At 39.3% G+C, this 23,726-nt stretch overlaps 1 protein-coding gene across 2 annotated transcripts in view; it reads right to left on the minus strand.

Moving 5' to 3' along the window:
- Window positions 1-204: 204 nt before the first annotated feature.
- The window catches only part of LOC125463969 (sarcoplasmic/endoplasmic reticulum calcium ATPase 2), a 78,542-nt gene continuing 55,020 nt past the window's right edge, over window positions 205-23,726 (minus strand). The window contains exons 11-21 of one of the 2 annotated variants that reach the window (XR_007249944.2): window positions 23,212-23,343; window positions 22,992-23,117; window positions 22,381-22,599; window positions 19,497-19,832; window positions 14,585-14,805; window positions 10,304-10,506; window positions 8,902-8,987; window positions 8,098-8,231; window positions 6,755-6,872; window positions 3,274-5,076; window positions 205-989 (exon numbers count right to left, since the gene is read on the minus strand). Coding sequence is in view for 1 of the 2 variants with exons in the window: in XM_048555809.2 (XP_048411766.1) it covers window positions 961-989; window positions 4,956-5,076; window positions 6,755-6,872; window positions 8,098-8,231; window positions 8,902-8,987; window positions 10,304-10,506; window positions 14,585-14,805; window positions 19,497-19,832; window positions 22,381-22,599; window positions 22,992-23,117; window positions 23,212-23,343 (1,725 nt within the window). In the remaining variant the exon portion in view is untranslated. The remainder of the gene's footprint in view (window positions 990-3,273; window positions 5,077-6,754; window positions 6,873-8,097; window positions 8,232-8,901; window positions 8,988-10,303; window positions 10,507-14,584; window positions 14,806-19,496; window positions 19,833-22,380; window positions 22,600-22,991; window positions 23,118-23,211; window positions 23,344-23,726) is intronic. The other variant, XM_048555809.2, reaches the window with a different exon arrangement.

Below are 23,726 nucleotides of genomic sequence, written 5' to 3' on the forward strand. Positions count from 1 at the left end.
GGAATTCGTGAAAAGTTTTCAGGGTTACTTTTATTGAACTACATTACATTCTCAGTGCCAGTGTTAAATATTTTCTATGAGCAAAATTCTGTGTCTGGTGTGGGGTACAACTAAAAATGATTTATAATTTTGCACTTCTTCCTGTACCACAAAAAATGTTTAAAAATTTCACTGCAAGAAAAGACTTAAGGTTGCACTTAAATAGATGTTGTAATGTGGAGTAACTTTATTTACCTGAATTTATGAAACCGGCATGTTACAATGTTATCACTGAAATAAACATCAGATCTTATTTACAGGTTTTCACCATTAAACATGCTATTTTCTGACAACTGACAGGTTCTTTTCAAATCTGCATCACAATTTTCTTATTGCACCAATGCTTCTGTTAACGCGCTACAACTTAAAAGTTAAGTTACAGTGCAAGAGGAAATTCTCTCATTTTATCTCACACCAAGAGAAAAAAAACTTTCCTTAGAAAAAAAATACATTGAAGTTATGAAACTGTCAACCTACAGGATGTAATTTACATTCAGGATTTGTACCTTTCATCTACGTTTTTCATAAATATAGTTGCATTTTGTACACAGCCATTTTTATAAAGTAGTTCTTTGTCTTGTTGACCCAATACACAGATTCTGTTACTTAAACAGAAGGCATGCATTTTCATAATGTACAATTTATAAATTCAAATGAAACCTTAGAGATGTAGGTCCTCAACAGTTGGTGACACTTATCTCTTTAGCAAAGAACCTGACCTCTCTGGAGTACTGTAAAGTTCACAAGGATGTATTGCACAAATGTACAGTTTCTCTGAAGTCCTAAATTTTAAACACACTTCTTCCAAATAGCATACTATTGTTGCACATTATACATGCAATGGTCTTGGTAGTTGTGCTTAGAAACACACATGCACGCAATAACAAAAGAACCTTAGTTTTCTGAAAATTGTTAAGGGAATTACTGGTTCTCCTCTTCATCATCCGTAGCTGTTGAGAAAGGAAAAGAAATATTAGTTGGTTACTAAAATAACAGTTGCTTTTTTGTTTTAAAAAAAGCAGTATCCAAATTAAACAATCTGCTCCAGAAAAGAGAGCAAAGTGCTAGACACTGACTGCTGACAGTGTCAAAGTACTTCCAACAGAGGATAATATATAAGCATTCGGAGGAATAGGAACCACATTTCTTTAAAACAGACAATTTTTGTTTTGTAAACACTTAAAGCAACAGTGCTACAGATAGATACTATGTACCAGAATGGTTTTAAAGGAACAGTAAAAGTGAATGAAACATGCACAAAATTTTGGTTAAAAAGTGTGGAGTAAAAGAACGACAGTCTACTGGCACCAATTCTAAACACTGCTGTTTATATTCCTACCCCATGGAAAAAGGGACACACACTTTACTTCAATTTCATCATGCCAATTTTTCCATTACTTTGTCTTTCAGAATTCTCGAATTGTGTGCACACCCTTTCCTCAGCAACATTTGTTTTACTTTTTATGACGCATGTAGCCAATCTGCTGAAAGCCATCTGCTGAGCTGCTGCATCACAAATTCATCTTGTACAAGGAATTCTTCCAGGAGGGACAAGTTCTTTGAATCTAAAATTTCAACTGACAGGTGGAGAATCACTAATCTGAGTTCTGGCTCCATCCTACGTCTATTTAAGTAGTGAGCTGCCATACCCATTTCTCCCTACCCAGTTTTCCCTCTAAAATGATGAAATCCCTTGGTATAAATTTATTCATGGCAGCCATCGTCCAATACCTCACCCAAGGGAGCACATGTTTATATGCAAGATTCAATAATCAATAGGGTCTCTGCTATTATAAAATCTGATATCACATTCCTACATGCAGCATCACTTTGAATCTGGCTGGTTTTCACACCCCAAAGGCAACTGCAGCACCTGATACCACCTGAACTGGGATCAGAGTCAAGCAGAAACTAAATTGGAAGTAATCCTGGTTTATTTGACTAATAACTACCTATTGGGTAAACTGGATAAGCCAACATGAGCAGTCCAATGCAAATTCATAATGATGGTAACTAAATAATATTTTTCAGTTCAGTAAAATCACTATTTGAATAATTAAAGGCCGTTTCTGATACGTTTCTAGCCATAGCCCCTCAGTAGCAGCTGGTTTTACAAGATGACCAATTTTTCCATTGAGTGGGTGACACCAATCAGAATGGAGAGAATTTAAACAGATGTAAATTTGATAGAACTGGATAATTATAGGATATAAAATTAGAAACTCAGGAGAAACCAGAAGAATATCCTTTCTTTCTTCACAAGTGGAAGGAATAAAGCCCAGTGAACAAGAAAAAAAATGCATACATCTAACTGTTTGTATGGAACTAATGTTTGATCTGGGAAATGGTGTCTTTGAATAAATGCTCTCAATGAGTTAACAATTGGTCAACAGACCAGAAAAGTTCTCAAGTATAACTCATGAAATTCATCCCCAGTTGTCAAGACGACAGTCCTGCTGTCAAATGATGCAGATGGCATTCAGTGATGACCACAGTAAGACAACATGCCACTGTCAATCCTTTGGAACCTCGCATGCACACTTGGCCACACCTCAGCAAATACAAGCATGAGGCAACAGGATTTAACAAAGACATGACCAATCAACAGTATTATAGATGGCCTCAAACAAGACTAATGTCAATAACGTGAGTCATTTAGTGAACATGCCATGACACATATTACTCATAGCGCTGAAAGCAGCTGAAGTCTGTTCCATTTTGGAATGTGGGAGGTAAAAATCTTGCAGTAAAACATACTGTAGTAATATCTACTTTAAAAGAAAAACACCTACATAACATATTATTTTAATTGGTAAAGGAATCTCAACTGCTTTCATTTAATTTCTCCATCTGGATTAAAGGTGGATGAAAGCAAAGTGTTATTGTCCAAGCATGCTTTAAGCAGTCTGATCCAGGATTCAGATACAATGGTCATTTATAGACTCAAAATATAATGTTTCAATTTAACGTAGCATTTTGGAATGTCAAAATTTTTGACGTGATATTTCCAGTTATATTTAAAACTAGAAAGGACATTTCCTGAAATGTTCAGCATTAGGTGAATGGAGGCTAAGCAGCGAGAGAAATTAAACTTCAAAAACAAAAATCTTACAAGTTTTGACAGATCTACAAAAATGTGTGTTGATCTAACATACCAGAATCCTGGACTAAACTCAACGTGTGTCCAACATCCAGAAGTCGAATTAGGTAATTACAAAATGTAAATATACTCACTTTAGATGATGAATTTTGGAAGGCGTTGAAGAAAACACCATTGTTAGGTTTGTTAACACATGTAAAAAATCACCTCACTTAAATGTCACTTTAGAAAACATGCTCTAGAACACTATTATCCAACATTTAGATTATTACAGTTGTCAACAGTTAGTATGATAATTTGTTAAAATTTACTTTTAGTTCTATACATTATGTCAAATGAGTATTTGGTAATGTGCTACTTACAGCTTGAGCCTAAATTTTCTAGTTTTAAAATATCATTGTTGCATGTTTATGCTCAGCATTAGCATCTAAAAGTAACAATTAGCTTTCAGCTACTTAAGTGTTTTCAAATACACGTGAGTAATAAATAGTTCTTCAAAGTGCCTTCAAGGCAGAGATCGATAAATTCTTGATCTCACAAGGAATCAAGGGCTAAGGGGAGAGTGCAGGGAAGTGGAGTTGAAATGTCCATCAGCCATGATTTAAATGGCGGAGTGGACGCAATGGGCCGAATGACCTTACTTCCACTCCTATGTCTTATGGTCTTATGATCTTAAATCATGGCCAAGTCTGTGTGACAACTAAGAATCTAACAAATAAGACCTAATAACAATTTAAACTGCAGGACATTTTCTTTAATTGCATTTGAAGAACCTACATGAGCCACCCTGGTGAAAAGAGAGACATGGAGAATTTCCTCTCTGTTTGTCTAAAACAGTTTATTTTTTGACTCATGTGAATTAACCCTTGATGTAGAACATCCAAGGTAGAACTGGCAAAAGTAAAAGAATCCCATCAAGACTGTTACAACAAAATACAAATCAGCATTTTAAATAAATACCATTTAACTCACTGGGGACAAAACAGCGATACTGGGTGTGGACTGAGGAAAGTGGAGTGTTCTGCACAGGCAGTAATTAGCATACCTCAAACAAGGTTGGACTGTAAACATGAGAGTTGAGAACACAGAAATGAATACAAGAAGTAAAAGTAAAAAGGTAGTTGAGGTAGCAATACTCTGCTGAGTGCAGAAAGTAATGGAGTTCTGAACTAAAACCATTTGACAGAAGGAATGAAATAAAGTCTAAAATAGAACCCAGCAAAAGTGGCCATGCAGTGACACACCATGCAATCTTTTTCTCAAATTTTCAAAGAATTTAACATTCTCTTGTATTCCATTTTTAGCCAAAAAATACATCCGTCAACTTATTGTTCTCAATTTATACACAAAAGATGAACAAAATTAGTAAACAGAACATCTGTACATGCTGTTTCATCTACAAAAACAAAATTTTGCAGAAAATAGTATTAATCTCTGTACATGCCAATGCACAGCTTTTTTTTATTAAATTTTTTTTTAAATTGTGTAAAAATCAATCCTGTTTCTTTCTGGAGTTCATGAAAAAAATATTAACTTCATCCATACATGGGTTCGTATGAAATTCAGCAGAAACAGACTCTTGGAATCACATGTTTAAATGGTAAAAATTTTGGTCGAAGTTAATCAAATGCCATGTCTTCACTATGCCAACGACAGCTCTATTTCAGTCAAGACCAGAACATTTCAGCAAAATTAGTGTCTGTACTGTAAAGCCAGAAAACTAGGGGTACAGAAATAAGCACAAAAGGCCAGGAAATCCCCTCTGTACATGCTGAGAAACCACACAGTTTGTCACTAGGCAGAGTATACTCTTTACCCGCTTCAAGGTAGTTACGAGCAATAAATTTGAGTGTCTCATCCAGCAGAATGACAGGTAGAGAGATTTTCAGCACCATCAGCCACTGTGTTACATCCAAAGGTGTAATTTGAAAGATGAGCTGCAAAAGAGACAAATAAAACAAAATGTCTGTTTTAGTTGCATTTGGGACATTTTGTTTTTAAGTGACTTACCGAACGAGTCAATTAACGAAGAAAAAAATCAACCCTATCTTTCAATGATTTTTTGAATGGGCAGAAATTAAATACAAGCTTTCAGATTGATGAAGTATTATGGGCGGGGGGGAGAGAGGAGGAGGAGAGACGGGAGACAGAGACAGATGGGATAAATAAGGTTGAATGAAGCTTTTATTTCTCCACACAGGGTTACTGCAACATGAAATGTTTCAACATTTCAACCGAGGTTACAACATTGCTTCTGGACGAATTGAAAAAATAAAATGAAAAGGGAGACAGAAAAGTATAATCTGCGATTGAAGATTTTTATCTCAAGAGCTACCATGGTTCCCACAGTGGAAGAAAAAGTGCTTTACCCTGTACTGCAAGTTCCGTTATAAAATAGTGGGAAATCTCATTGTTCATGTCCTTTTGCTTCGAAGTTACATGGTATGAAACACAATGATGTGAAAGCTTCAGCATCATGCAGTCCTGTGCCTAGAAGACACACTTTGGGTTGGAACTGTAGTGACCAGCTATCCAAGTTAAATGAGCCATCTAATGATTGATCAATATTGCCTCAACATGTACATTAAAAGAGTGACTGCAAATAAGGAAAAAAATTAAAAAACACAAATAGGTTTCATGTTTTATGTCTCAGAATGTGAAATAAAGAAAAAAGATGCACTGACTTTTCATGAGATTATAAAAACCAGAGAAAACATTGATTCCAAGAAATGAATGATGCAGTTGTTACAATGACTCTGAACTAGTAATGTATTTGTCATGAACTTGGAAAAATTATAGAAAGGAATCAGAATTAAATACAAGTGCTCAAAAAGGTCAAAGGGCTTGAGATGTTTAATAATAAAAATAAATTTTCCCTCAAATCAGGAGGGTAGTAACAAGTGGGGAAATGCTCACAACAAGCATGTATATATTCAAAAGACAAAGGATAAATTACATCAGAGATAGTAGGAACTACATAGAAGTGGCCTGTGTAGTAAAGGTTTTAAGGACTGAATTTTGTCTACTTTCTCCATGGGCGGTTAGACCCACAAATTAGTTCATTTGACGAACAGGCAGTGCTCCAAAAGCAATAGCCTGGTGTCAACTGACTTCTGACCTTGTCCACCCCAGTCTGCCACGAGCATCTCCATACCACAAATCAAGGTGTCATGCTCGCTGCCTGTGTGCGTGCATCATAATTTGGCCAAGTGGGGAACCTGTAGGATGGGTCACCTGTTGGTGGCCCTGAGGTCCGTAATTAGGCATCAGCTTCCCGTTTAAGGACCTCACATCACTGCCTTGCTAACTGAACAGGTGGTAGGAGAGGCCAACATTCGAACATACTAGGCCAGTAATTTTAACCTGGTGGGCTGCCGGCCAGTTATAGTGGGGCATGGGGAACATGTCCTCAATAAAATAATCTAGCCCTATGATGTGTAAAGTGGTTTGAATAAAGACGTTATAATCTAATTTAGGAAGTCCTATGCCTAGTAAAAGCAAGTCTCAATATTCCAGAACATCATGGACTTAAAACAAACCGTCAGATGAATTCTACAGTGAAATAAAACTATCCTAAAAGTAGTAGTATAGGGCAAAGTATGTCATCTAACTGACCGGTAGTGGCTCCACGTATAAAATGAGGAAGTGAAGAGACATCGACAGGCAAATTGAACCCAATAACCAGACGTTTTCCCAAGGTGGCATTCTCAACAATGACTGGTTCTCTGATAAACTGAAAGATAAAAGTAAACAAGTTGCTACTGAAAGCGATTTCTAATTTTGATCACAAATGCCAAGTCCAGCCGAATCATCCAATTCGCAAAAAAAATACACAAAAGCAAAATAGTACAGGTTCTGAAACCCAAAACAAAATTGAAAATGTTGGAAACAGCTGATCAGACAGCATTTGCAGAAAGAAGGACAGTATTTCAGGCTCATTAGCTTTTGTCAACACAGTTCCCGTTCCTTTTATATATTGCCTGACCTGGTAAGCGCTGCCAGCATTTTGGCTTGGTTTTTTTTGGTAGAAATTAGACACTGGTGAAGGCATGAAGCTCCAGCTGCCAGGAAAAATTGGAGCTCATTTTAAGCTCAAGGTATCATTTTATGATTAAATAACCAGCTTCTTTGCTGCAAAGATCTCTATATATCGAAGGTTTTTGCCAGCGTCAGTGTCATTCAGGTGCGTCTTGTTGGAGGTGCACCAGAAATGCAAATTGTCTAATCATTCCGGTTTTTCCATCAAAATGTCTGCAGAAACAAACAGAATGATGCTGCCATTGTCCCTTGGAAATAAATGTAAAACTAAAGTGTGGATAATTGGAGCACGGATGAATCAGCATTTATTGCTGTGTTATGATATATCATGTACATCCACCTCACAAAGGAAAATTACAAACTTCAACAGTAACCCTTTAAAATGTTACATCTTACATGAAATTAAAGATGACATTCTTTCTGCTCTAAGCTGGCATGACTGAACATCTAGTGTGTGACTTGATTTAAAATTAAAAATTGGGTACGGGATGCTAATCACAAGTCATTATATTTTGTGCAGTTGAACACTGACACTTCAAAGTGCCATATCCCATTCCAATTTGCTAAAAATAAGGTATTCCATCAAAAATAAGCAGGGGGATGAAAGGCCATCCAGGGGTAAGTGGGAATATGGAGTATTGCGATCTTGATGAATAACGGAGTAGGTTTGAAGGGCCAAATGATCTACTCCTGCTCTTAATGTGTGTACTTATATACATGTCCATGATAATTTTTGCTACTTTAATTTTATGGGTAGGCTTTGGGTAACAATGAGCATCCATAGCATAATCTAGGAATCCATTGCTCAACCATCTACCTCAGTATAACAAGTATACACTTTAACATAATTATTAGCTAATATTTCTGTTTACAAGAAGGCGGCATAACATCTCAAGGCTAGTGAGTGTAATATTTTTAACCTGTTAAGAGCATTACACATCTCAATTGTCACTAGGACAGAAAGTGCCATGGTCATTGGATAAGGAGATTCGAATATTTCGCAGTCAACATCTTCGAAATCCGGGTTTTCTGGATTGCATTGTAAGAAGTGGCTCTGTGGAAAAACAGAAAATATGCATAGACATTAATTGTAAACATAAAAGACTTAAGATTTTAATAACAGCTCAGTGGGTGAATACACAATGTTGTGCAGAACTCTTCCGAAGAGGAAAAGTTCTAGTTTTCACTTGAAAATACAGCTGGAGATAGTTGATTTTGATACATGGATATTGGTCTCAAATCTCGAACGAGCAGGAAAATTAGTCGTCCAAATCGTTACCTAGTGATTGGTCCAGGTAAGTGGAAATAGGACAAGTAAATCAGATTCAACTATGATATACTCCACACATGAAAGGAGGTCAGCATTTATAATCTAATGCTAATGGGTTATTTGGGTGAGGTACATGCTGGTTATCAGAGCCTGCAGGATAGCGACTTAGGATTCACTAACTTCAGTAACAAAGGAGGAACAGAATCATAAAATCACAATGTATTTTGTGGGAGAACTTTTTACCTGGCTTTAGGATACTAAACTTTGCACATGCAATCAAGTCAATTACTTGATTTTAAGGCAGCTCTACATAAAGCAGCTTTAGTTCATTACGCACCGTTACATTTGCATTTTAAACACCAGAGGATAAAAGTGGGATATGCAACGTTAGCTTTTTGGAATGAAGTACAAAGGAACACTTTCATGTTAAAAATATAACTGAATGAAATATTACCAGCTGGTAATATGTAACTCTGGGTCCATCTTCTGCAGCTATGAACCACCAAGCAGCAGCACCAACTGTAGCAGCTCCTACATAACCTGAAAATGGATCGAAACAATAAATTAATTTTATTTCTTTCAGATAATTTACACTATGTTACAGTCAATAGCTTAAGGATGGCAGTGAAGCCAGAGATATATTGTTACCTGAAAAAGCGCACCTGCAGGGTTATGGGGAGAAAGGTGGAAAATGATCCAAAGTGATTTGCTCAAAGAACTAGTTGCAGACACGATGGGCTGAATGGCCTTATGTACTGTAACAATTCCCTGATGATAGGCTGCTCACATTATGACATCTAGATTCCATCCCTTTGGTTAAGGACAATTGTCACAATAAAAGATACTTTGTTGCTAAATGCACAAAGAGAGATAAAGATGTCTGATTTTGTGCAGCCAGAGTCGCTCAGCAACCCAAGGCTCTCATGAAATCACATTAGCTCTTTGGACTCAAATCAAAATGTGCAGTTTGTTCCACATTGCTAGGGAATTTGCACTGTATCAATTCACTAAGTCCCCTGAAGTCACGTTAGAATGAATGTGGCAATGAAAGTGTATGTCAAGAGACAGTACGATAATTCCCCCACACATCATCCTTACTGCTAAAGACAGTGACTATTAAAATCTGTTCATAACTGGACAAGGTCAAAAGTCACACACCACCAGGTTATAGTCCAACAGGTTTATTTGAAATTACAGGCTTTTGTGGTTCTGCACCTTCTTCAGGTGAAGTAAAGACAGCACCCAGGCACAGACTTTACAATCAGAGAGATCAAAAAAAATCATACGAATGGTGTGAGTGGAGTGTTGGCAGGCCCAACAATAGTTCTCTGCAAGTGATCAAGAGTATCAGGCAGTGTGAGTAAAGTGTCAACAACTGAATAAATGAACGAATGACCTATAATCTGATTGAGGCATAGAGATAATTACAAAAACTTAAAAATAAGGTGGTGCTGGGTACAAACCAAATGGTTGGAATAACATGACAGGTGTAAGCATCACATGCAGAGGGTCTAACCAAAGTAACCCTGTCCACCCCAGTCCAACACTGGGCACCTCCACATCAAAACTGGACAGATTTAAAAGTATTTAAAAACAAAAACAAGAGGCGGGGGGTGAAAACAAGTGAAAGACTAGGAATCTAGTGGAGTACAAAAAAAATTGATAAGTATATATGTTTCGAAAAAGTGATTTAGCACTCAAAGCTCCTCACACTAAATTGTTTAATCTTGCATTAAGATAAGGAACGCTCATCAAGAGTGCATGGTCGCAATTAAATCCAAAAAGATGGCCAAAGAACCTTGAAAAAGCCCTTACTGGTTAATTGCAAAATTTTGCCAACTCTCACGCATACTCACATCCAATTGCCATGTAGCGGAAGAAGAGCCAGCCACTGATCAAGGGTTCCTTAGGACTACGAGGCGGTTTGTCCATTATGTCCAGATCAGGTGGATTAAATCCTAATGCTGTGGCAGGCAATCCATCTGTCACCAGATTCACCCACAGGAGCTGTACAGGGATCAAAGCCTCAGGGAAGCCTAAAGCTGCTGTTAAGAAAATACTGAGGGAGGATGGGACACGGTGGAGAAGATAAAGCAGTTCAGTTATATTTTCTATCAGTTCTACATACATCACATGCAACATGTTTGCTATCAATGCAGGCAAAGATATATTCCTGAAGGAAACATGACTACTTGAAAGACTTATTCTTACTGTGAAACAGAACAGCTCAGGAGAATGCCTGCAATTTGCATGTATTTTCATCCTGTTTCTAATGGCTTTCAAAAAGATGAACACAGTATTTGTTAAAGTCCCTTTCAGTTTCAAATGCTGCAATTTGGAATCCAGCCAAGCAAAATAATCAGCATTATGTAAGTTTGTCATCAAATCATTGTTTGGCAAACAGAAGAACAGCACTAGAGCAATGAAATGCACTAGAGATTGTATACCTCTCCAACTAAATGGAGTGAGGAACAGCAAAGAGCGACGATTCCTTGGTGTGCAAATGTAGAGAGATGAGAGGGAAGTCAGATGAGATCTATAATAATAAAAAACTATACAATGACACATTTGATTTCCAATATAGAATGAAATTAAAAAAGGTACTGTAAGTGGTCAAAGTGTCTCCTCAGAATTCAATCCATTTATCCTAAACTAGCTGATTACTAGTACAAAGAAAGAAAGAAACAAACACTGCCTGATTTACTTCTGGGAAATGAAATGGAGAAAGTAATACAAGTGGGTAGAATAGTTTTGAAACAATGATTATAACATGATTAGTTTAAAGTGAAAGCAAACAAGGAAAGAGCATTAGAGCAAAATGAGCCAGATGCAACACAGTTTATTGGGCAGAAAAGGCAGCAAACAAGTTACTCAGCATTCTTTAAAAACGAGATGAGAATGCAACATGGATATACTCAAAAAATGGAAAAGTAGGTAGATCAAAAGATAAGGGTCATGTAGATAAAGGCAGGTAGATTTAAAATGGAAACAAAAAAGGCACAAGAGTCAATGCTGGGAGATGCTCAAAAGCCAGGGTGTACTTAACACAAGAGCATATTGATTTTAAATTTAAGGTGGTGGTGAACTAGGAGGCACTACAGATCAGCGATCACACGTGACAATAGGTGAGCTGAACTTAGTGCTAGTTAGTAATACAGACAACAGAATTTTGGATGAGCTCTAATTTTAAAAAATGTTGAGTATTTGACAGGGGGGAAAAAAAAAGGAGACAATTGGAATAGTCAAGGCTGGAAGTAACAAAGATGAGCATTTCTGCAGCAAGTAGGTCAAAGCAAGGATTCAGAATAGAAAAGAATTTCACTGTATCCAAATTGACTCAAACTACGAATGCAACATTTGTTTGAAAATATGAAACACTGCATCATAATGGGGATAACATGCTATTGTTGTATAGAAGTTCAAAATCTCAGACATGTTTAAGCTTCAAAAGAAGTGATAAATTTTAAATCCCAAGTTTGGATTTCAATTAGGGAGTGCTGAAATTATTACGTTAATATATTGAAAATGGGACTCATTAACTAAAATCCTAATGCAATTGGATTCAGAAAAATTTAGATCATTTACACAATCATTGGCAGTTAAACAGAAAGATGTGGGGAAGTAATGCTTCCGAATTACCTATTAAACTGATCCTAAAAATCACAGCCAGACTTACTGGCCTCCAGTTCGCAGCTGAGTACAAGTCGAATTAACTGATCATTGCTGGAATAGCGTTACAGGATTTCAATTAGTCTAAACAAACTAGTGGGGAGGGGGCAAGGACAATTAAATTAAGTAAGGCTCCATTCTTGACCTCTTTCTAGTGTCTGTTTTTGATAAGAATATGTTTAGACATAGGCAAGGAACAGCTTGGGAATGTTGCACCCCACAGTCAAACGGTAAAGTACTACAAAGCTCACAGGCAAAAGTGACTGTGCTCTTAGAAAAAGGCACTATAAATCATGTTAAAAGGAATGAAAGTATCAGTGATATCCAGACAAGGTGTAAGAGGTTTTAGATTTTGTAATCTTAATTTAAGCAGAACAGAGTGCTTGGTTACCGAGGAAAAGGCAAAAGGTGATCTGGGCTGAATAAACAAGTAGAAAAATCTAGGTGCAAGATTAAAGGCACTTTAAGTTTCAGCTTAATGACACATGTTCAAAGTCTAAGTCTAGCATTCCAACTATATTTCTAACACCTGCAATTCTTTGTGAACATTACTTTGCTCAGTCAACATTTGAAATAATATACCATCTGATGTTTTTATTCACCCTCCCCCACCCTGGAGGAGAGTTTTAAATGTAAATCTTGCCTCACCAAGCTGACTCAAGGCGTTGAGTTTACATTATAGGAAATTGAACAATATGCAGACACTGAAGTTCCTTCTTATACATTGCCTCTCCAGATTATGGAGAAATATTCCTCAGCTTTTTTGATTGCTTTTCCGCATAGATTTCTCACTCCCTCTGTTATTTTCAATCTTCATGAAAACAACAGGTAGAAGTGTGGTCTAACTAGTGCAATACTCAACCTCAATACAACTTTTTACAGACTTGCACTTTATTGAACTCATCTAACTGATGAATGCACAGAACAGATTATAGAAATATGACTAATACAGTGAATGGCATAGCAATTAGAAAGAGGATAAATGCCTTATGATAAAAATCCAGTTTGGTGACATTGGTTAATTACATCTTGAGCCCTATTCTCAATCTAACAGAGGTGAGAACAAGTTCAAATTCATCCCCACGAGTTGAAATGATTAGTTGTGAGACTTCAGTGGAAATGAATAAGATGATTTCACAATACTAAAAATACTCAAAAGACACATTGCACACAGTTTATTTTTTAAAGATCCATATCAATTGACTAATGATTTGGTTCGTACTGCACTTTTTTCATTCATTTGACAAAGCGACACAAGCAGCGGATACTGTACATTTGGATTTTCAGAAAATGTTTGGTGTGACAGGTTAGTTAGCAAATTAGAAATGCTTGGGAATGATGGATCCTTAGCAGTATGGGTTAGAAGCTAGTTAAAAGACCGGAAGCACAGGGTAGGTATAGACGGCACTTCTCAGATTAGAGACTAGTTGAAAATGGTTTTCTCCAGGGATCAGTATTGGGAGCCCTGCTTTTGTTGATTGATATAAACAACTTGGGAGATAAGTGTTGAGGGCAAAATCTCTAAATTTGTGAAATGATGCAAAGCTAGGGAGAACAGTAAACTGTGAAGACAATTCAGTAACATGGGAGACATTGACAAGTTGGCCAAATGGGCAGAAACGGCAGATCAACTCCAATGCAGAGGAATTACCTTTCATTTATTTTGGTGGAATAAACATGGACAGACAATACAGGTTCAACGGTACACATCTGAGGGGAGTACAGGAGCAGAGGGGCCTTCGAGTTCAAATGCATAATTCTTTGAAGATGGCTAGGCAGTTGAAACAGTTAAGCAGCCTCTAGGTTCTTTGGATTTATAAATAGAGGCATAGAGTATAAAAGCAAGGAAGTGATCCTACACCTCTACAAATCGTTGGCCAGACCACATTTGGGGTATTGTGTTCAAATTTGGCACCTCATTTCAGGAAGCATGTCAAGTCCTGGATAAAGTGCAAAGGAGATTTGGGAGAATAATACCAGGAATGAGGAATTTTAGACAAGGCAAGATTAGAGAAACTGGGAACTTTTTCCTTGCAGGAGAGATGACCTCATTGAGGTGTTCAAAATTATGAACACTTTTGACACGGTAAAGGAGGATATTGTGTTTCCAGTAGGTGGTATTTCAGTAACCAAGAATCCTAAGTACAAGATTGCCAGAAGAGAACTAAGAGTCAGATGAAGAGAAAACTTTTTACTCAGAATTGTTAGGATTTGGAAGTGTGTTGCCTGGGAGAGTGGAGAAGGCAGATTCTGTGGGTGGGTTCAGAAAAACAAAAAGAGCTGATATATATTTGTAAGTGATGAATTTAGAGAGCTACAGAGATAGGGATGGAGGATGGGATCAGCTGGGTAACTCTTTCAGGAATCAGTACAGATATAAAAGGGCCGGATGGCTTCCTTCTGTACTGTAAACTTCTATGATTCCTCTGAATTGGGAATGATTGAATGCTGCTCAGCCTCCTACTTACCAGACTACTTCTCCAACATTGGAAGAGATGAGGTAGCGAATAAATTGTTTCATGTTGTTGTAGATAGCACGACCTTCCTCCACTGCTGCTACAATTGTGGAAAAGTTGTCATCAGCCAGTACCATTTCAGAGGCAGATTTTGCCACAGCTGTACCAGATCCCATGGCAATTCCAATCTCTGCCTTCTTCAGGGCAGGAGCGTCATTCACACCATCACCAGTCTGTCAATGCGGTGGGGGGGAGGGGGGGTGTGAAGAAATAGGTGAATGCCACATTGGTACATGAAAATAGATGAATTCAAGATTATGTGAGTGATAATGGGAACTGCAGATGCTGGAGAATCCAAGATAACAAAGTGTAGAGCTGGATGAACACAGCAGGCCAAGCAGCATCTCAGGAGCACAAAAGCTAACATTTCGGGCCTGGACCCTTCGTCAGAGAGGGGAATGGGAACTGGAATTAATGGGGAGACAGGGGGAGGCGGACCGAAGATGGAGAGAAAAGAAGATAGGCAGAGAGGAAGAGTTTGGGTGAGGAGGTAGGGAGGGGATAGGTCAGTCCAGGGAAGACGGACAGGTCAAGAAGGCAGGATGAGGTGGTAGGTAGGAAATGGAGGTGTGGCTTGAGGTGGGAGGAAGGAATGGGTGAGAGGAAGAACAGGTTAGAGAGGCAGAGACAGGCTGGGCTGGTTTTGGGATGCAGTGGGGGGAGGGGAGATTTTGAAGCTTGTGAAGTCCACATTGATACCATTGGGCTGCAGGGTTCCCAAGCGGAATATGAGTTGCTGTTCCTGCAACCTTCGGGTGGCATCGTTGTGGCACTGCAGGAGGCCCATGATGGACATGTCATCTAAAGAATGGGAGGGGGGAGTTGAAATGTTTCACGACTGGGAGGTGCAGTTGTTTGTTGCAAACCGAGCGGAGGTGTTCTGCAAAGCGGTCCCCAAGCCTCCGCTTGGTTTCCCCAATGTCGAGGAGGCCACGCCGGGTGCAATGGATACAATATACCACATTGGCAGATGTGCAGGTGAGCATCTGCTTGATATGGAAGGTCATCTTGGGGCCTGGGATAGGGGTGAGGGAGGTGGTGTGCTGGCAAGTGTAGCACTTCCTGCGGTTGCAGGGGAAGGTGCCGGGTGTGGTGGGGTTGGAGGGCAGTGTGGAGCGGACAAGGGAGTCGTGGAGAGAGTGGTCTCTGGGAAGGCAAACAAGGCTGGGGGTGGAAAAATAGCTTGGGTGGTGGGGTCGGATTGTAGATGGCAGAAGTGTCGGAGGATGATGCGTTGTATCCGGAGGTTGGTGGGGTGGTATGTGAGAATGAGGGGGATCCTCTGGGGGCAGTTGTGGCGGGGCAGGTGTGAGGGATGTGTTGCGGGAAATGCGGGAGATGCAGTCAAGGGCGTTCTCGACAACTGCAGGGGGAAGTTGCGGTCCTTGAAGAACGTGGACATCTGGGATGTGCGGGAGTGGAATGCCTCATCCTGGGAGCAGATTCAGTGGAGGCGGAGGAATTGGGAATACAGGATGGAATTTTTGCAGGACGGTGGGTGGGAGGTATATTCTAGGTAGCTGTGGGAGTCAGTGGGCTTGAAATGGACATCAGTTTCTAGCTGGTTACCCGAGATGGAGACTGAGGTGTCCAGGAAGGTGAGGGATGTGTTGGAGATGGCCCAGGTGAACTTGAGGTTGGGGTGGAAGGTGTTGGTAAAGTGGATGAACTGTTCGAGCTCCTCCGGGGAGCAAAAGGCGGCGCCGATACAGTCATCAATGTAATGGAGGAAGAGGTGGGGTTTGGGGCCTGTGTAAGTGCGGAAGAGGGGCTGTTTCACGTAACCTACAAAGAGGCAGGCATAGCTTGGGCCCATGCGGGTACCCATGGCCACCCCCTTCATCTGTAGGAAGTGGGAGGAATCGAACGAGAAGTTGTTGAGGGTGAAGACGAGTTCGGCTAGGCGGATGACGGTGTCGGTGGAGGGGGATTGGTCGGGCCTGCGGGACATTTCCTACCTACCACCTCATCCCGCCTCCTTGACCTGTCTGTCTTCCATGGACTGACCTATCCCCTCCCTACCTCCTCACCCATACTCTCCTCTCTACCTATCTTCTTTTCTCTCCATCTTCGGTCCACCTCCCCTGCTCTCCCTATTTATTCCAGTTCCCACTCCCCATCCCCCTCTCTGAAGAAGGGTCTAGGCCCGAAATGTCAGGTTTTGTGCTCCCGAGATGCTGCTCAGCCTGCTGTGTTCATCCAGCTCCACACTTTGTTATCTTGAATTCAAGATTATGTGTTTTTTTTTAAACATTAAAACTTTTACCCTAAAAGACAAGTATGGGCAATTACTTGAAGGCAGTTTTCAGAAGGGTCATAGGGCTTCAAAATCAAAAAAAGGGGCAAAATATTTGTAAACAGGGGATAGAATTAAACAGCACACTTTCACTTTCATTTCTGTTTGGTTCTCGACTACTTTGTGATAGTTAAAGTAATTTGAGTAAAGGATTCTGTACTAAGTGTAATAAATCATAATTTTAAAATCAAAAATTTTAAACCTAGTTTTACAATATGGTCAACCAATTGCAACTGGATTCTTGTCCAGATGATAATTTTAAATTCATGGGACTTGGTGCTGCTGGTAGATCAGCATTTATCACCAATGCCAAATCTAGAAGGTGGTGGTGGGCTGCCTTCTTGAACTACTCCAGTTCTGGTAGCCAAGCGTTGATCGATTAGTAGTTACGAGCATGTCTCAAAAGGGCATGTGCATTACAGGAACATCCAATGAAGGAGAGTGACCAAAAGAAAACATCTGCATTTACACAGCACTTTTCAGCCAGCACCAGTTTCTGAAATACAGTCAGGGTTGCAATACAGGTTACATTTCAGCCAATTTGGTCACAATATATTCCCACAAACAGTAATGTGATAATAATCACATAAGACATTATATTGCTGATTATTAGAAGATATGAGGATAACAGCCCTGCTCTTTTGTAATAGTGCTATGGAATCTTTTACATCTGCCCAAGAGGGAAGACAACACCCCCATTTTTACACCATATCCTAAAAGGTGATACCTCTCAGCAATGCACTGAAGTGACAGCCTAGACTATTGGGCTCAAGTCCTGGGAGTAGGATCTGAACCAGAGTTTCTGACTTAGCTGAGTGTGCGACCAACTGAACCACTGACCTATTTACACAGTGAAAACTTCTAAAGAAAACTGGAATTTGATACAAGGGAGTGAGTGAAGGTGGCAATTTAAATCAAGCGGCACAGAATATAAACTTACAAAGCAAATAGTCAGTAATTTGATCAAAAAAGGGGATAGAATTAAAATTAAATGGAGGATACTAACTTTAAAAAGGACTCAAATTGCATTAATACCTGATATGCCTAATAAATAGGACTTGAGGGTATTCCAATGAGAAACAGACTACAAAGAACATGTGACAATGGTGCAGATTTCAGAGTGGTGGAGGAATGGTACACTCTGTTGCTCTACTGCCTACAAGCATCTGATCTGATCTCTGTGGCACTGATTTCTCCTTTTCAGCCTAATTTGAACTTGACATGAAATTAAAAGGATCTTTATGCTTCCAGCACAAATATCTTTTCAAGCAGGGTAAACAGCCAATCACGGGCAAGTATATTTTCTGGTTTGGCTGAAGAGTAGAGTGCACCGAAGTCTTGAAAATTTTAATTAAAATTGAAATAAATGAGAAAAGCGGAAAAGGAGAGGTGAATGTGTCAAACTTGTGCTCAAGCATTCTCTCCTTTCAAAGGGATGTCTTATTTGTATCTCAACCTGCCTGGAATTACTTTGTGAACATTGTCTCAAGTTCATGTTCTAGAAAGCCCTTGTGGTAATGTTACACTCCTCAGCATTTGGTACAAGATGCTTAGTAACTAATTACACCAAGTCCCACGTAACATTTATTTTGGTGGTAGCTTTTTTATCAGGTGACATGTTATTTCAATCACAATCTAACATCTAACTTAAAAAAGTTTCTCAACAGTCATTTATTGTGGTCTGCAGATAATCCTGGAGTATGAAATAATGGGTGTGGTTTAACATGGGAAAGTTGCAATGTGAAACCCTATTAAGAGAAATGCTGTTAAGGAGATCTTAAAAACTCCCCTACCTCAATACTACTAAAATTCACCTTAAAATGTTCAGCTGTTACTGGGGCAAAACTTCAAGGTGGCTGGGCTCCCCTGTGAACACATCTTGAAAAGGATTTTTTTTTGTCTGAAGAGCTGAACATGGATTCTTATTTATTAAGTGGGCTTCAGATTGAGCTCAATCATCTTTAAATGTGAAAATGTCAACTTTAAGAAGGAACCATTGCTTAGTGATCACAAGTGGGAATTTTAGCCAAATTTCGGTCCCTTGTCCAGTGCCACTGAGGTCAAGTGCAACACCCCTATGATATGCTGAACCCAATGATCAAGGATCCTCATCACTGAAAACTATCCAATAAATCAGGAAGCCCATAAACTAAGAAATTTCACACAACTTTGATTGTGAATATGAAGCAACGATCACATCTTATACACTGAGCAAGTGTACAAAATATATTATCTTGACAAAAGGCTGCTTTTCTGTTCAATACAGTTTTCATGTAAATGTCTAGCAAGGCACAATTAAGACTGGGAGCAGCTATCATTCATTTTCATGGTAAACATAAAAGAAATTGCAGTTTAACGTGAATAACATCAATTGTGATGGGTCGAGGAAACTTGTTTAAAGTAATTTCGCCTTTCAAAACAGTTCCCTTTCAGCTGGTTGCCTAACATTAGCCAATACCAGGAATCGATTTTACATGAGCTGCCAAATGGTTCAAAAAAGCAAAAACAGTTATTACACAAAACAAGAATAATTGAAGTATAAAGCACTTCAAAAACTAGCGCTCCTACCATAGCTGTGATTTCATCAAAAGCTTGTAAAAATTCCACAATCTTAGACTTGTGAGATGGTTCAACGCGAGCAAAGCAGCGAGCAGTCAAACAAGCGTCACGTTGTTCTGCTGGGGGAAGTTCATCAAACTCACGGCCAGTGAAAGCTTTTTTAGCGACATCTTCCCGTTCTGAAAAGATACCAATACGACGGCAAATGGCTACAGCAGTGCCCTTGTTGTCACCAGTGATCATGATTACACGGATACCGGCATGCTTGCACATCTTGACCGAAGCAGCTACCTCTGATCGTGGTGGATCAAGCATACCAACACAGCCAACGAATGTCAGGCCAACCTGGAAGGGAAACAACATTGTCATTTTCCAAAACGCACTGCTATATTAGCAGTCACATGATGTTCAAAACTTTTTTTGTAAATATTCTTTAAATCCTGTTGCAGGCACATTGAAGCCGTTTGCATTTCCAAATTGTTTCGACCCAAAAGTTGTAGGGCCTGCTTTATTGGGTATCTTATGACTTATACTATTAAAATAAGAGCACAAGAATGCCTTTAGTAATAAGGGGGGTCTAGGACCGAACCGTCCGCATTCCTGCTCGGCCTGCTGTGTTCATCCAGGTCTACACCTTGTTATCTCAGATTCTCCAGCATCTACAGTTCCTGCTATCTCTGCCTTTAATAATACCTTTCACATTCTTGTGAACAAGAATATGGTCTGATGAGTCTGACCATTCATTCATGTCCACTAGCTACTTGAATTGGAGCTGTCAGCTCATACTGGGAGTCTCAGATGAATTTTCTCTTGCTGGGCAAAGGGCAACGTTTACTTCCCCTACTTTAATGACTTCATTTGTCAAGATCAGTTAACATAATACAGATCAAGAAAGAAATGAAGAACTTTGCGATAGTGAAAATTTGGGGGTGCAATGATACAGTGAATGGGGGATCAGAGTAACTTTTTACATAGATGGAGCACCAGCACCAAGGACCGAATGCTCCCCGTCTGCATTGCGATCATTCTACAATTTGTGTGGAGTAATGTGAATTCAACACAACTCCATTTATTATGTCAAATGGGTCCATTAACCATTAAGCTAAAACACTTCAAATCTAGCGAGTTTTGAGAAGACTTGTAGCTAAGGTTGAGGTTCTGGATGTGAGTTTGCTCACTGAGCTGGAAGGTTAGTTTTCAGACGTTCACGAGAACGGTTCTAGGAATGGAAATTTAACAAATGAGGAATGTTTGAGGTCTCTGGGACTATGCTCATTGGAGTTTAGAAGGATAAGGGGGATCTAATTGAAACTTACAGAATAGAACATAGAACATTACAGCACAGTACAGGCCCTTCGGCCCTTATGTTGTGCCAACCTGTCATCCCGATCTGAAGCCCATCTAACCTACACTATTCCATGTACGTCCATATGCTTATCCAATGATACTGAATAGCCTGGACAGAGTGGATGGTGGGAAGATGCTTCCATTGGTAGGAAAGACTAGGACCTGATAGCACAGCCTTAGAGCAAAAGGAAGATCTTCTAAAATGGAGATAAGGAGAAACTTCTTCGGGCAGAGAGTGGTAAATCTATGGAATTCATCGGCACAGAAGGCTGTGGAGGCCAGGCCATTGAGTAGATTTAAGACCGAGATAGATAGGTTCTTGATTATCAAGGGGATCAAGGGTTACAGGGAGAAAGCAGGAGAATGGAGTTGAGGAATGCATCAGCCATGTCTGAATGGCAGAGCAGACTCAATGGGTTGAATGGCCTAATTTCTGTTGCTATGTCTTATGGTCACAAATGCTAGGCAAAGGCTATCTCAAACAAAAGACAATTTAACCATCACTTCTTAATTTTCAATGGTGTTACCTTTACTGAATCTTGTCAGAACAACGTCCAAAGGGTTGCCAGTCATGAGAAACTAAACAAGACTATCCATATAAATACAGCAGCTGCAAGAGCAGGTGAGAGGTTTGGAATACTTCAGGAAGTAAATCACCTCCTGCATTCCTAAAGCCTGCCCACCATCTACAAGGCACAAGTCAGGAGTATGATGGAATACCCCATTTGCCTGGGCAAGTGCCACTCCAACAAAACTCAGGAAGCTTGACACCATCCAACTCAAATCAGCCCACTTGATTAGCAGCACATCCAGAAGCATCCACTCCCTCCACCATCTCAGTAGCAGAAGTGTGTACTATCTACGAGGTGCACTGCAAACATTCAAAAGATCTTTAGACAATATCTTCCAAACCCATGTTCACTACCACCTAGAAGGATGAGCAATAGATATTTGGGAAACGACTTGCAAGTTCATCTCCAAGCCACTCACCATCCTGACTTGGTAATAATTCAGAGTTCCTTGAGATTTGCTGGGTCAAAATCCAGGAATTCCCTCCCTAATAGCACTATGTGCAGCACATGGACAGCCACAATCCATGGCAACAAATCACCACAGTTAATAGGCAACTAGGGACAGGCTATAACTACTGGCCCAGCTGGTGGTGCCCACGTCCCATATGAATAAAATACTAGAGCGGTACAAATCCATAACCACTGACAATTAATTCTCACTGGCTCACCAACTGCTCTATTTAGTTAACAAAGTACAGTAGATCCTCAGACAGGTAAACAAATAGTCCAAATCATTTACTTAAAAAAGGTTGTTGGAATTCTTTCAAGAAGGTTTGGAAGATACAATAAGGAATGCTTGAAAAGAGTGGGTGAGACTTTACTGCCTATATGAATATGGTTCTCTCCCATGTTTAACCTTGATACATTTAATTGCCATTTCATTAAACATAATAGACAATATTTACTTTTTAGCTGCAGTTACCAATACAAAACATTTACAGCAACATAAAGTCCTTTCTCATGCCAATACTAACTTCATAATTAATAAAATTTGATGACTCTTCCAAGTTCATATCTTCTTTTCTGACTGGATTATCATGTGTAGCCAGTGCCAAGCAACGAAGTGTGTCCTTCCCGCTACCCCATTCTTTGACAAGAGACAAAATCTTCTCTTTGACAGACACTGAGAGGGGCACTCTATTGGTTCCAACACGAACATATGAGCATCTATCAATCACTCCCTCAGGGGCACCCTGTTGGGGAAAAAAAAAAGCAAAACAGTTACAGCATTCTTAGCACAACATAACCCCATGGACCCCACCATTCACTACAATAATTTGACAGCTTGTTCTCTGGAAATGGATTTGCTTCTGCAAACCATTTCAGAGCATGGATTTGATGGGCTCAACTCAACATTAATTCTTTCAGTTCAAAGTTAATTATCATTAGTAGGTAATGGTCATAAGCCCAAAAATAGACTCAGTCAGGTTTGCTCACTATGATGGTACAACGCAAATGAATACAGCATTACTTGCAAATATTGTTGCCAATTTACCTACAAAGTAGAAAATACTTCTATTGAATATGAAACTACAAAATGATCAACAGTATGAGGGGGATAAAGCAAACTGTACTAAAGTTTTACCTTAACAAACATCTTGTTACCAATAGATGAACGAGTGGGTTTGTTAGGGGAACAGTAAACAGACATCGATTTCCGGTCTCTGGAAAACTCCAGAGTGAACTCCTTCTTCATTAGTTGTTTGATGACCTGGAGAAACGAAAATATATTTTAAGCTAAATTTTCTATTTAACTTTTTACCCCCTCAGTAAAAAGCAAACTGCTTCAAAGTTTCAAAACTTACAGTGCAGCAGGCATTGGCACGCTCAATCTTGGATAGGTTCTTCACATCTGTATCAAACACATTCATTTTTTCAGCCAAGCAACAAAGGGCAGTCTCTGTGGCTTCTCCAACCTTCTCATACACACCTTTGGTCTGAAAATTGGAGACAAAATTAATTAACATGGACATTGAAACCACAATGAATAGTTTCTGACATTACTAAACATGGCAACTACAGTACTTTTCCCAAGGTTAGTAGAACAAGTTGATCGATTTTGATTTTCCAAACTAAAGAAATATTAGAATTTGAACTATAAAAGCAGAACAATTACTACTGTTTCAATCTGACAGAGCTATGTTTTAATTGAGAGCTTTAGTGTTCAGTTGCAGTTACCAGGAAGATAGGTTTCAACCACTCAATGAAGTATTCAAGCATTGACTGGGATTAGGGTTTTACATCTTGCCAGACTTTTGAAGGGTGGAAACCTTCATGATTCACCAGTATTTTATTCTTTAAAAAAGTTTAAGATTTAAGT

The sequence above is a fragment of the Stegostoma tigrinum genome, chromosome 26, assembly GCF_030684315.1.
Source record: "Stegostoma tigrinum isolate sSteTig4 chromosome 26, sSteTig4.hap1, whole genome shotgun sequence".
Taxonomy (NCBI): Eukaryota; Metazoa; Chordata; class Chondrichthyes; order Orectolobiformes; family Stegostomatidae; genus Stegostoma; species Stegostoma tigrinum.